This window comes from Podarcis muralis, chromosome 1 (assembly GCF_964188315.1).
Source record: "Podarcis muralis chromosome 1, rPodMur119.hap1.1, whole genome shotgun sequence".
Lineage (NCBI taxonomy): Eukaryota > Metazoa > Chordata > Lepidosauria > Squamata > Lacertidae > Podarcis > Podarcis muralis.
Window position 1 is genome coordinate 18,255,277 of NC_135655.1, and position 15,219 is coordinate 18,270,495.

Here is a 15,219-nt window from a genome sequence, read left to right on the forward strand (position 1 = left end):
TCTGAAATTTTTTTATTTTTTAAATTTACTTGGGGCTTTGTTTATTGTTGCTTTTTTTTGGGGGGGGGGAGATTCCTTTAATTTTTTGGGGTGTGTGATTGCTTTTTTATTGCCTATGTTTGTTTTGTTATAGGAGAAGGATTATTTTTAGGGTGTTCCGAGCACTGCCAGTTTTTCTTTAGGTATTTTGTGGAGCCCACAGCAGTTTGTTAGGTTTCCAAATGTGCCCCTGGAGCCCAGAAGGCGTTTCTTCTGAGTCCTGTGACTGTACAGTATTTGTAAGACCAATCCTGTATATTCAGCTCTTCCCAAAAAACCGCTGCATGTAGAGGATCCTACAAAGTGCATGTGTCTGGGTTGGGGTGGAAGGAACATGAAGATATCCTAAACTGTATAGGATAGAGTAATAGGACAGCACTCAGGCTTATTCACAAAGGCCTATTTAAGAAAAAAGCTCTTGAAGCAATTCTTGCAAAATATCACCTTTTTTGTTTATACATTTTTTTCAAGTGTGTGTGTGTGTGTGAGAGAGAGAGAGAGAGAGAGAGCAAGCAACAACCCTATCAGGTAGGTCAGTTATTGTTTCCATTTTGCAGAAGAAGACACTGAGGCTGACTTGGATAGGGCTGCTTAATTAGTCCACAGAAACAGTTGACACTATCCATTGGATCAAATCAGTTAATGGCTCCGAAGGCAATCGTAACAGGCTGTTATTGTTCTTAGCACAATGCTGATGGGTATTCTTTGAAGATACATTCAGGAAAGCCACATCAGACCCGCCTGTTATTTTGCTCTGCAGACAGACTCGGTTGCAAAACATTTTTAAATCATTTGAAGAAAGACAAGCAGGATGGGGAATATAAATATATATAAATGGCCGCGGTCCTGCATACTTGAAGGAGCATCTCCTCCCCCATCGTTCAGCCCCGACACTGAGATCCAGCTCTGAGGGCCTTTTGGTGGTTCCCTCACTGGAAGAAGTGAGATTACAGGGAACCAGGCAGAGGGGCTTTTTGGTAGTGACGCCTGCCCTGTGGAACGCCGTTCCATCAGATGTCAAGGAAAGACATCTGAAAGCAGCCCTATTGGAAGTTTTTAATGTTTAATGCTGTATTGTATTTTTAATATTCTATTGGGAGCTGCCCAGAGTGGCTGGGGAAACCCAGATGGGCGGGGTATAAATACATTATTATTATTATTATTATTATTATTATTATTATTATTATTATTATTTAAATACATTATTATTATTATTATTATTATTATTATTATTATATTTAAAAAGGTAACCTCTGGGTTTTACGACAACCCTGTTCTAAGTCAGGCTATAAGAATGTATAAACAAAATTGCCCTTAGTTCTTTTTCCTTCCTTTTCCCCTGACCCTCACTTTCTCTTTTCTTTTTTGCTTACCCACTTAAAGCAGAGGCTGACCATGTGGAAACCGCCATTGCCCACGAGGATGAGACCCTAGCGATAGGAGATCCGGTTGGGCTCGGCCTTGCGACGGGTGGAGCAGACCCCGACCTATTAACCTGTGGACAGTGTCAGATGAACTTCCCCCTGGGAGACATCTTGGTTTTTATAGAGCACAAGAGGAAGCAGTGCAATGGCATTGGTGGTTCCTGCTACGAGAAGAACCTGGATAAGAGCAGCCCTCCACCACCGTCACGCTCCGAGCTCAGGAAAGTGTCAGAGCCGGTGGAAATCGGGATCCAAGTCACGCCCGACGAAGAAGACCGTCTTCTCACGCCTAAAGGAATTTGCCCCAAGCTGGAGAACGTTGCAGGTACAGCATGTTTTGTTGTTTTTATACATTAAGTCATGTATGGTCTTCCACCACTGTCCTAACAACCATCCTCTCCTTTTCCAGAGAGAGAGAGAGAGAGAGAGAGACTTGTGGAAAGTCCCAATAATTCTTAAGACTTCTGTAGTAGCCAGGGGTGGTGTGGGGATCAAACGTCTGCCCCATGCTTTGGAGAACCCATTTCTTTTCAGGCTTCTGTGGGACCTGTTCTAAATAGGATTTCGTTCCATGGGCAGTAGAGGGCCCTTTGCCAATCTGATTTTTGCGAGGGATGGCATAGGCCATGGTGGGCATCGAGGTGGCAGGTTTCTGAGCCCTCATTTGGCAACTGTGATACTCAATGCTTTTTCTCTCTCTAGAAAACTCACCATGATGTTGTTAGAGTAAGTGCCGCACTTTTTAACAACAGGAAAAGAGGTACTGCATACCATTGAGTACACCCTTGAAAAAAGCACTGGTGCTACATGGGTAAGGGGTTAGGGAAGGCCGGGTACCTCTCCCCACTCCCATCTATGACAGGTATCAGCCTGCCCCATAGTTCACAACTGGGAGACAAGCTGCTTGGCGATAATGCTGAAAGACTCACTTAGAAAACTTGGGTTTGGAAAGGTCTCACCTGGACAAAACGCAACGCCAGAGTTTCAGAGACGTTAATAAATGCAGATTTCTTCTTTGAGCTGTAATGCAGACAAAGGTAGCATCTCCATTAACTAGAAAACAGGAGAAAAATGGTTGAGGTAGGCTTTCTGCAGGGTTAAACACCCTTGGAGGTAAATATCAACCCACTTTCCCAAGGCAGACTGATGTCTGGACTAGGTAAAGAAAATGTCTTGGCTGACTTTTCTGCTAGCTCATCTTGACCACAAATGTAGGTAGATGCACCCTCTTTGTCTACGCAGGACAGTAAGTCAGAAGGGGATATCCTTTGATGGGGTGGGGGGCTTTTCTTTCTAGGGGGCTGCATGCTATTGGTGGGCAAAGCAATGGATGCACCTTTTGATGTTTGCACAGCAGGCTACATACCCAAAAGCAAAAGCAAGAATTTTCCACGCCCTCTGCGTTCTTCAGACAAGAGGTGTTATCATTGCTCAGAGGCACATCCCAGCTAGGAGGCTGGGAAGCAGGACACCAGTGTGGTACATGGCGTGTGTGTGTGTGTGTGTGTGTGTGTGCGCGCGCGCGCATTCTGAGGGCTGGAAAGTGAACATAGGAAGGCCACATTAAAAAATAACAACTTTGGATTTAATATTTGTACGTTGCTTTCCCAACAACGTTGAGCTCGAAGCAGATTGCAAGAATAAGCAAACAACATTTCCACCAGTTTTAACTGTATATCCCAAATTGCAGCAGCATATAAGCACAAAGCGAAAGCAAAACCATTCCACAAACAACTGATGCTGGTAAATGCAAGCTCATAATAATTCAAAAATAACATTTGCCCCCTGGGGGGCTTGAGTTTCCTGACCCCTGCCCATATACAGTGATGTGAGGGGGTGAGGAAGGGCAGTTGCCTTTGGTGGGAGGAAGACGTGAACCTGAACAACAGAAATGTGTAGACCGCAAATAAGAAATGGCTTCCTTTGTTCTCCCCGCCACCCCGCAGTGAAACCTGTTTGTTGTAGTTCCTGTAGGTTCTTACCACCCTTGCAACTCTACTATTGCCAGGTGTCCGCCACAGTTAAATTGGTTTAAAACTGGATTAGGTGTGCGCTTATAGACAGGACAATACAAAACTAAACAGGTGCGCTTGTAAGCTGGATGTGTTAAGGTGCTTGTGCGTAGGCAGAACTGATCTCATTGGTTTTGGAAGCCCTTGAACAGGCCTCTGCCATTTCTGATATTTAAGTGCCCCATATGTTCCTAAATCTGGAGCAAAGAAAGGAAAGAGAGAGAGAGAAAACCACAGCACCTTTATAAATGCTTCACCCCAGAAATGAGTTTCTGCGAAGTACAGGGTGGAAAAAACAGCACGAGGTGGTCTGAGGCCAGAAGATGACAAGTATGGTGTATTTTCATTTCTAAAGTGCCTGGACGTTGCGGTGAAATTAGTTGTGTAGGTCAAAGCTGCCCTGAGGCTGTCTTTACCATGTGCAGCCAACACTTCTTCCGCAGATTGCCACTGGTCTTCTTAAAGGGTTATTACAGAAAGGAGGACTGTGTCATCCACCTGGATGAGCACCTTAAAGAAATTGCCTTGAACTGCGCACAATGCAGGATAACTTTTTTTCTTTTTCTTTAGCACTGGGCGGCCATAGAAAACTCTCCCGGTCTCAAACCAAACTGAAACTAGTCCAAACTTAACTGTGACAGCTCTGTAGCTGAAATGAATTGAATATAGCTCTGGAATAGAGAATCTGATGTCAGGGTTTTGGGGTTTGTTTGTGTTTTGGTTGTTGGTATTTTTAGAAATGAGTGGGGCTGACGCCTCTGCCTCAGAATTTGGCTTTCTTACAGCTTTGAGATTTTATGGCAAGGAAAAAAGAAGCTTGGTTTTTGGTATCTCCAGGGCTGGGGGAACCATAGTCTGGGCTGTGCATCCTAAAGCCAAGTCGTAAGATGTAGGGACACAGAAGCTGCCATATTAGATTTGGATTACTGGCCAGCAGCAGATCTGCAGGGGACATCCTGGGAGAGAGCAAAACATATCTAAGCTTAGAATGATATGTGGGATAACTATTTACATGTGTGTAATATTAATCTTGCAGTGGGTGAAATGACTGGGTACATCCCCGCCGTCGCCCTTAGGCTTCAAGCCCTTGTACGTTGCAGATCAGCTGTTGCATCCGCTTACAGGTTTCTGCAGCTGATTTGAAGAGTGCAGACCTAGTACCCAAATTTCTCTTAAGGTGCTTTCCTTTGCTATATGGTGAGTTGCGTTCCAGATCCAGACTGCGTCCCAGGCTTTCAGAAAAGCAGGTGCCTGTTTGAATGCTTGGCGGAGTCTTGGAAAGTAGAGGTTATTCCTGCATTGCAGGGGGGTTGGACTAAATGGCCCTTGAAGGTCCCTTCCAACTCTATGCTTCTGTGATTCTAGGGTGAGTTGCGTATGGTTAGAGGCGTATACTACAATGCTGTGCAGAGCAGTTTGTCCCTTCCCATGATTATCAGAAGGCAAATAAACTATACACTGGAAAAAATATAGCCAAATGGCATTACACTCATTAAGTTGGCACACGTTTCAAAATACCTAGCGTAGATTTTTTTTTGGGGGGGGGTCTCAGTTATAGGACCCAGCCAAGCCATGACATCACTGATTGTAGCTGTCGCATGGTAACATGTCATGCGCCTTGGCTGGGATGCCGAACAGTTCCACAAACTTGCAAGAGCTATGTGATACTGAATGGGATGAAGTCACTCATCCTTTCTCAAATTTGCCCTGTAAGTTTGTCTGTCAGGAAAAAAAATGTCACACGTACTTATTCTGGGCCAAAGCATATGTAGATGTGGTGTTAAATGGATTTTTGCATTTATTCTTATTTTTAAAATGGCAAGTAGCAGCTGCTGTCTCTGTGTGTGTCATTATTAGAACTGCAGCAGTTGGGAAAGGGGTAGTTTAAACTTTTCCTTCCCTATTGCTGTCCTGAAGAAAATCTCACCTTCTTAACACGAATAGTAATTGCTAAAAATGCAGCTGTTAATCTGAATGATTAATATACCAACTGAAATGTCATTAGATGTTTTTTTTAAAAAATGAACCCCAGAAATTTAAGAATGGGGGGGGGGGTAATTGATCAAGGAGCATGGGAAATTTGTATAAATTTGGAATTATTTTGGTGTTAATTGGAATCTGTATAATTGGCAAAACTGTGGTAATATTGGGTAAATATTGGAAAAAATTATATCATTTATTTTGTTAAAAATGAAGAAAACCTCTCATTTGAGGCTGTTACTTGGTGACTGGGGGAGTGCTTTTGCCTCAGTGCAAATAGCAGCTTTGAAGGAGTGATCTTCGTTAGGGCAGGGCTGGGGAGGAAAGTGTTAAGCACCTCCACCCTATCTGCTGCGGTATCGATAATAATCACACACACCCTAAGATGCACATTGCATGCAGTTGTGCTTGTCCGTTGTACACGCTGCTGCAACCAGGGAAGAGAGCCTGCAATAAGACTGCACAGCTAGAGAATCAGGAGCGAGTCTGCCTCACACCTTAATGATGTCTCTGAGATGCAAAGCGTTGCTTTCTCCCAGAGAAAGGAATAGCATTCCTGGTGTCAGATGCTGCAGTTGGGAGCCAAAACCTCCTTGCGCCTGTGCACACATAACCCACTAACCGGTGAAGCTTTTGCAAACATACAAACGTTCTCTCCTGTTCAAACCTCCCATCGGAAGACGTTTTGCCAGCCACGTTGCCAGCAGGTGCTGTGGAACTCAATTTTGCCCACCTTCGATTTCCACGCAGGTTTTGGGCTTCTGCTAACTTAGGTTTGTTTCTAGTACACTTTTGCTTTTGCCGTGGCAATTGTGGAGGGTTAGGACCCCCCCTCCCCTAAAAAAAAAGAAAAAAAGAGAGAGGAGGCAAAAGGAATAATAATGATAATAAGCAAGCACACACAAGAAAGAAAGGGAAGAGCTGGAGCTCTTTAATCTTTCTCCCATGCTAAACCAAAGATCAAATGGAAATAAGCCGGATATTTCGAATCTGCAAATAAAATAAAAGAAGTGGTTCGTTTGACTCCCCAGCCCCATTTCCTTGACACTGGATAAAAACTCCCCCGGTAAATAATGGCAGAAATAAGTCATTCTCAAATTAGGGATTGAACTCTGAGATAAAGAGGTCTGCAGCGTCCTATTTTAGTGTAGGGTTTTTTGCTCACCTTCTACTCCCTCCTTTTGCTCCTTTTACTCCCTTTCTTTTTTTTAATAGCAGAGGATAGTTTTCAATAGTAGGATAAAAGCTTCATATTACAGCCATGGAGGGTAGCCATGGAAAAAAAAAGCCCTTACAGAAGTCATTCACTGAAAAGGCTTTAGTGGGATATACCAAGCCCCTTATTTATTTTTCAATAGAACGGCTTTCTGCATTAGCCAAGAAAATCAGAATCTGTATTTAACATTAAAGGTATTTCCCAGTGAGAGGCTGTAGAGCATTGTTGTTAGATTTGTTTAAAAAAGAGACTAAATACGATTTCATAAAAGGGAAACTTAATCTCTAAGGCAGCTTTCTCTCGCCCCCCCCTCTTTTTTTTTTTTTGGTAATAATGCAACAGCCTACAATATTTTCACTTTCTATGCGACGAAAGATATTCTTAGCTTTTTCTGTGCTGCGACAGGAAGAATGAAAATTTCTTTATTCCACCAAGAAATATGTAAAATAATCCTTTAGAAGAGCGGGGAAGATATGTTTGTTCAAAGCATTTAAAATGTTATTTTAATCAAAGGCACAAAACAGCCGACATGCTATGTCAGCTAAAAGGAGACTATTACATTTGAACTGCAAACTGCGCTCATCTTTTTTCTTTTATTTCCTTCCCCCCTACCCCAGCCCAACCTCTTTCCCCCTCCCTTCCCCAGCACTTTGAAACAAATTTAGAATAAAAAAAAATGAATAAAAAAAAGAAGAAGAGAAATAAAGATTAAAGAATAAAGTGTGTGTTGAGGGGGGAACTTCAGTGGCTCAAATGTGTAAAAGTAATTTAATATGGCGGAAGCATTAATTATTTTAGCTTAATTGAATTCTGAGGACTGCAGCCGTTGCATTTTTGTTAGACAAGCTCTGTTTATTATTTCTTTGTGTGTAGATTAACAGTAAAGGAAACATAGATAACTTTCACTTATTTATTGTAAAATAAATGTGTCAATTCATGTGTAGAGCAAGCTGTTCAAAGATAATGGAGTCTTTATGTTTGAAGAGTGGGGAAACAGAAATGGGAGGGGAGGGGGGCGAGAAAAGAAAAATAGAGATCTATGAAATGCGCAGTTGCCCTCACAGAGCTACTTACAAAGCTACTTTTCTCAAACTCATGTCATGTTCCTTGATCTCTTTTTACTTAGAACGATTTGTGGATGTTGCTGCATCTGCCTCTATAATATAGTTCCTCTGGCCGTGTGGAGCCAAGAAATGTCAAGCACTGAGTCAGGCTGATTTTTGCCTGACTCCTTTTTCACGGAGTCTACAGGCTGGACCTGCGAAAGGACGAAGGAAGGGGGGGAGCAGGAACAGCTTGACCCTAAAAGGCAGACTAGAAAGTGCTAGGAGCTCGGATATCTAAGCTAGACACCAAATGACTCCTTAAACCAGGGTTACCAGTCGCCAAAACCGTATGCCTCGTTGCCGTTTTTGATCCAGACGGCTCAAAAGTCGTATTACTTTTTCTTGCGTTTAGGACACTTCGTTCTGATTGTGCAGGTAAAATATAACGGATTGAATTCTACAGGATGCGTTGCCAGTGTGTGAAAACGGTCAAGATCCAAGGATCCTCAGGCATGTGCCTCTAGATGGTGGAGTCATTAGGCGCCATGCTGGCTGCTGCGCCTCTTCACTTGGTTGCAAGTGGCCGGTAGCCAGCTGCAAAAAACACCTGGTGAATTTCGAGTGCTGACACTAGGCGGCATCGAGTTCAAGTGGCATCGAGAGGCAGTGTGCAAGGTTGGGTGTTCCTGCGTGTTTCTGGCCTAGCTTGCATCCCTTAAAATGGAGGGCATCCCAGAATCCTCGGTGGCGTGTAGGAATGTTCTCTGATGTGTAGTTTGCTTGTGAAGGATGTCTCTGCTGGCAGGCCTAGAATGGCGGAAAGTTGAACCATAAGCTGATGCTTGTAGTCTGAAAGATGAGGAAAACGGTGTTTCTGGGATCAGGGAGCTAAATTTCCATCACTTAGTAACGTATTGAAGTTGGCACTGCATCCTTACCTTGTGGCTTTCTAAGTAGGGCGTAGGGCTATTTCACAGTGCTACCTATTAGTGGTGACATACTTTGCTGTGGTGGTTGGTCAAGAGTGTGGAAATCTACATGGCTTCAGGCTATGTCACTCTGTTGAATACATGCCTCTTGCTTTCCACCCACTTGTGATTCTGAGGCAAAGCCTTTATTTCCTTGTTAGTCCTGAATGCTGCTAGTGAACTCAGCTACTAAGTCTGAACCTCAGCTGGCTTGAGCAACTTTGGGGTTTGCAGAAGTACAAAAAAAAAAGGAGAAAAATCCTAAAAGGAATAATAATAATAATAATAATAATAATAATAATAATAATAATTTATTTATACCCCACCCATCCGGCTGGGTTTCCCCAGCCACTCTGGGTGGCTTCCAATCGAACATTAAAAACACAATACAGCATTAAACATTAAAAAACTTCCCTAAACAGGGCTGCCTTTAGATGTCTTCTAAAAGTCAGATAGTTGTTTATTTCCTTGACATCTGATGGGAGGGCACCACCACTGAGAAGGCCCACTGCCTGGTTCCGTGTAACCTCACTTCTTGCAGGGAGGGAACTGCCAGAAGGCCCTTTGAGCTGGACATCAGTGTCCGGGCTGAACGATGGGGGTGGAGACACTTCTTCAGGTATACAGGAAGGGGTGAAGGAACTGTGAAACAGCTGGACTGAGCATATTCTGTGGGTACCAAATGCTTGCTGGAGAGTGTGTGCGGAATGGAGTGCCCTGGAAGTCGTCCCTACAGGCTGGATCCTTGAAAAGGAGAACTTTGCAACATTTTGTTGCGGGCTTGATTTATTAGTAGCAAACATACTAGTAAATGTATGCAAGTTCTAGAGTCGAGACACCGATTCCTATTTTCTGATTTACAAAATGTGAGCATCTTTCAGTCCAGAATTTCAAACACAGCCTTCGCAACAGCATGGACATATGTGTTATGGGCAAGGTCTTTCTATTAAATCAGCTGAACCTAGCTGTGCAAATCCCTCTTCGCTGTCCCTCAGATAAGTCAAATGTCTCTATAATAAAATGCAGTCTGGTCAGTAAATTGGAGAGCTGTTACCAGTATTATGTGTGGGTTTCCCCCCCATTTTGTGTTTTAACTGTATATGCACTTATGGGTGCAAAAGAATGGACACACACACTCTGCCTAGTTTGCAGTGGGAATTCCAACCACACTTTGTAACTTGCCTTCTTACTGTCCAGTCTTAAGTCCCACAATTATTATTTCTTGCTCTGCATGTCCTGTTTCCGGTGACTTCATATTTTTTATCTTATGCTATTCCATCTCCCCTCGAATTTCTGTATTGTCTTCTATGTTTATTTTGAGATTCCCATTCTCATTCTTTACAACAAAGAACATTACATAAAAATAACCTTATTGCATAAGACCAAAGGGCCATCTCGGCTCAGTGCAGCTATTGTGGCTGATACACTTATCCATGGCTTGTCTAATTCCTTTATAAATTGCCACCACCATCACTCACTGTGTCTTCGCCCTGTTCCCCATTTCACTTTTCCTAAAATGAGCATGCTCCTCTGCAACTGGCTCTACTCATTCCTTCTTTTGGGCACATCCCTGCTGTAGTTGTAAAACTGAATCGACAGTAATTCCAACTCCCTGGTACCCCTGGGAACTGTGAATTCTGTGCTGGGGCCTTGGGCTCTCCAACGGAAAGTTGTCGGCACCCTTGCCAAGCTACAGTTCTCAGGAATCTTTAGGAGAATCCATGTCCACTAGATTTGTATGTGTCTTAAATGTTTGTAGAGGTAAGCCTTGACTCCCATCAACTTTGACCAGCATGGCTAACGGTAAGGGTTGATGGGAGCTGTAGCCCAACAATATTTGGAGAACCACAGATTCCCTATCCTTGCTTTGTCTTCTGCTATATTGCTGCTCATGCCTGATGCAGCCATCCTCTCTCTTCCTTCCTCCCCATCCTTTCCCCTTGGAATCCTTTCTCAAAATCCACATCTCCTGACCGGCTTTCCTTACAGCCTCATTTAAGGCCTAGCTTACTGCTGCCATGTGGTGTAATTTAAAGCAGTGTCTTGTTACATGAGTTTCACCACCCTGTTGCAAATATTGGGAAAGAGAGGTTTACAGTGACAGGCCAAAAAAATTCCCAGCCTGCATAGTGAGTTTCATTGCTGCAGAATAAAAAACACACACAACAAGATCAGGAGTGGGGAACCTGTGGCCCGCCAGGTGTTGTTGGACTACAACTCCCATGATTCCTCATGCTGGCTGAGACTGATGGGAGTTGAAGTTCAACAACATCTGGAGGGCCACAGGTCCCCCATCACTGAGTTAGGTGTAGCAGCTGGAAATGGTTTCCATGTGATGTTGGTAGTATGTCAGCCCGCTGTAGGGTGGTGGGTAAGAAATTTCTGGATAAAATGTATTTCTTTGGCAGCAAACCACTGTTTTTTTTACCTCAGCTCCTTCTCTGTAACAAACCAATGCTGGCCTGCCCTATAGGGCTGTTTTACTGAGATAAATGTATATGAAACACTTTCTAAAATTCTGTATACCCACTATGTACTTTTATTCTGGGCAATGTGTCATTCATAACCCATCCTTTTCCTAGTTACTGAACCAGTTCTTACCAATCTTCCTCCCCAGACAGAATAGTAGCATGGTACAGAGGGATCCCCCCCCCCCCTTGTTTGTTATCAGTGTTTTAACTTTGGGGATGCAGCGAAATTGTTTTGTTACTTTTTTCCCTAGTTTCATATCTTATTTTGCTTTTTTTATATATAAAAAAAGATAATTATTTGTTGTAATCTACCTAGAGAACTTCAGGATGTGTGGCGATGCATGAATGCTATAAATAAACAAATACTATTTCAGACTTCAAGTGGGCAACAGTATGTTTCCGTGCTTCCTAGTATAAAACAACTCATTGTACATATGTTCAGGAAAAGGATTCTAGTTCAACCTTCTTCCTCGCATGTGAGCACAGGGAATTTTTAATATGAGGGAGTATTTTAAAAAATGCCCCCCACATTTGAAATGGTGCCGTCCAGCAAAAATTGCATCATGTGATTGCCCTGACCATGCATTTTGGTGCTTAGAACATGGAAAGTATTGTGTCATGTATATGTGTTCGGTACAGCTCCTATTAACCAGCAACGGCAGTAGCAGAGTAGCAGAGCAGTGCTCCTAGACTTTCAAACGTTGCTCAAACTAGTAGTGCAAATTCATTAGGCAGCTGTGTTAATTGCTGCAAAGGTTGCAGAAGATATTACACGAAGCCCACTTCTATTATTATTATTATTATTATTATTATTATTATTATTATTATTAATTTATTCAACCCACCGAAGCAGCATTCTGGACTTCACGTGTACTAGAACTTGATATACATGGTGGGAGAAGAAAGGGAGATTGGCCGGGGTGAGGGGGAAGAGCGAGTGTGACTCGCTGTCAAATGGAGGATTAAACTGCAACCCCTGCTCTACGAGTGCTCGTTTTTGGCCTTTTAAATGGTAAAACTGCCAGTGAGAGGAACGAAATAACTCGCATGTGCTGGGAGCTAGAGATAAACACTGCTGCAGGTTGCTGTGAAAAGAAGCCATTTGATATATTTAGAATTGTTATTTTTCCTCCAAATTAAGATTAGTTAAAATCCATGTGTGTTGCGTGAGTGATTGTTAACTCAATGGCATGGATTATCCTTTCCTCACATCATGACAGCTAATTATTATTGCTGTCTACCCAGAGACATTCACTTACACTGTGTACCATTATGGATCCGGGCACCCCATATTAACGTTTAGGAGTCAGACAAGCCACGGTGGCATCTTAAGTGGGAGGCAGGGAAGGCGTTCTGCTACTTGGCGGTGAAAAGAGCCCTTGTCTGAGGGCCTCTTATGCCAGGCAGGTTTGGAGCAGGTGGTCAAAGAAGAAGCGCTGAGCTGGCAGCCAGAGTTGGAAATCGGTCAGTGTTGACAGGTTTCTCCATTTGTCTGGGGGCTGAGCTATTGACAAGAGTCGGACAAAAGTCAGGAGTTGTCCCAGAACCAAGGGACAAAGTCAGGCATTCAAGCCCAAGGAGCACACCAAGATAAACTAGGAAGACCATTGTTGCTTGAGCAAAATCCCAGGAAGTCCTTTATAGCTCTTCCCATTTAGAAGGGCCCAATCAGTGATCAGACTGGGTGGGCAGGGCCACGCCAGAGCCTAGATTACTTTGCTTTCCTCAAACATGTTATGATGCTGACCTAATAATGCATTACCTCAGGACTCCTTATAACAGGCTTCCTCAACCTTGGCCCTCTAGATGTTTTTGGGCCTATAACTCCCATGATCCCCAGCTAGCAGGACCAGTGGTCAGGGATGATGGGAATTGTAGTCTCAAAACATCTGGAGGGCTGAGGTTGAGGAAGCCTGCCTTATAACAACCCCGTAAGGCAGGGAAAGGGAACTCCTGGCTCTCTAGATGTTGTTGCACTCCAGTCCCAGCCAGCATGGCCAGTGGTCAGGGATGATGGGGGTTGTAGTCCATTATCACCCAATGTGCAGTTGGCTCCCCATCCCTGCCGTAAAGCATGCCAGTATTATTATTTATTATGGCTATTATTTATTATCATCCCTGTATTGTAGTTGTGAGTGTGAATGTTGAAGGAGGGGGTCTGAGGCTAAAAAATAATGGCTTGCTTCAAGTCTTATAACAAATAAATAGTTCTGGAAAGATTTGAACAGAGCTCTACCTGCTTCATAATGCAGTCTCCTAGCCCCTGTGAACATTAGCTTTCACACACACACACACACACACACACACACACACTCACAAACCCCCTAAATGGACAAATAGGTGTAAACAGAACTGAAGCAATAACCCTCCTTTGCCACAAAACAAGTTTTTGGATTGGTATCTGAATACAGTGCCACGTTAATGGCCCTCTCATTTAAAAGATCCCTCCTTTTTAAAAGTTTAGGTCTCTTTGCTGGTTGTATGTTCATAGCACAAAACTATACTAGTTATGTGTTCACAGTAGAAAAGTATACTAGCCGCAGGTGGATGAAAGGTGCATGTGTGTAACTACTGACTTGATTATCTCTTCAGCCTGTAGTTAAAAAGAAAAAAAGAAAAAAGTGATTGCTAACAGATCTTATCCTCCACACCTCCTAGCAAGGAGAATCAAACCACCAGGGGTATCTCCTGTTCAAATCTCATTGATAGCAGGGAAACAGTTGGGAACAGCCATAGCTTAGTGGGAGAGTATCTGCCAAGTTAAACCTCCAGCATCTCCAAGCAGGGCTGGTAGAGAGCGCATTTTGAAATCCTAGAGAGTCTAAGAGACAGTACTGAGATAGATGGACCAATCATCTGAATTGATATAAGACAGCTTCCTGTGTTCCTATATGGTCTCTGGCCAGCTCTTTGTGGACAATGAAAATTTATATTATAATTGGTGTATCCTGAAACATATGTCTTATAGTGTATTAGACAGAACAAACATGTTTTTAGTCATTGCTGTCTTATCTGGTGTAGGTGAAAAAAAAGATGTCATGCAAAAAAAAAGCATCGGGCTTTATTTTGTCTTACAGAATAAATGGTTGTGGAAAATGTACGTGGCCATTAATTAATTCCTCCCTTTTGCAGTATGCAGCAGGCTTAACTAACTACTTTGTTATAAACAATTAAGGTGACCAGTTTATTAAGGATGCACGCAGAGTGTGTCAGTTGTAGTTTATTTATTTATTGACTACATTTATATTTCACCTTTCCTCAAAGGAGCTCAAGGAAATGTGCACATGGTTTTCTCCCTGCCCCTCCATTTTTATCTTCATAATAACTCTGTGAGGTAAGTTAGGCTGAGAGATATTGACTGGCCCAAGGTCGCCCAGTGAACTTCAGGGCTGAGTGGGGATCTGAGCCTGTGTCTTCATGGTCCTAGTCCAACACTCTTGATCACACTCCAGTTTATGTAGTCCTTATCTACCGCATTTGTATCTTTGTCTTGTGGCACCATTGTCACCTAATTCTGCAAACACCACCTGAACTTAAGTGGTATCATTAAAGTTGCCGCCTTTTGACATGCAGACAGTCCTTCTAGGAATGGGAACACCCAAACACTTCTTCTTTTAAACTTTTCTTGTTGTTGCAAACCAGAACATTTATAAAGAACAAAACAACAAAAAATTAGAATGTCGCAGTGAACCATGTCCTGTCCAGAACCATATGATATGAGTTGCATGAACAACAAAGCTTGTTTGTGCTGTCGGCAATAAAAATGGGAAGGGGGGAAGACAAACATAAGAGCGTTTATCAAAATTACACAGCAAAGTTAATGTCAATAAGTCGTTCTAGAAAGAGTGATGTGTAAGAAGCAGTCTGGGTACTCCCGGATTCAAATTAATAAAAGTCAGAAAGTGCACCCAGTTGTCTGCAAATGTATCTCAGTTGGTTTGTCCTTTAGATAATTTACTTTGCTCCATCTCCATCACTTCTATCAGCCAGCACTGATTGCCACTCCCTGTCATACTGGGAACTCCAAAAAAATTACCCAGGCCAGTCTTGCATCCCATCCATG

At 42.9% G+C, this 15,219-nt stretch overlaps 1 protein-coding gene across 7 annotated transcripts in view; it reads left to right on the forward strand.

The window, feature by feature from the left end:
* Positions 1-15,219, forward strand: part of BCL11B (BCL11 transcription factor B) — a 165,608-nt gene that overhangs the window by 19,843 nt on the left and 130,546 nt on the right. For 5 of the 7 annotated variants that reach the window (XM_028715336.2, XM_028715669.2, XM_028715583.2 and 2 more), the window contains exon 2: positions 1,423-1,788. In XM_028715336.2, the coding sequence (XP_028571169.2) occupies positions 1,423-1,788 (366 nt within the window). The remainder of the gene's footprint in view (positions 1-1,422; positions 1,789-15,219) is intronic. The other 2 variants (XM_028715414.2, XM_028715742.2) reach the window with 1 other exon arrangement.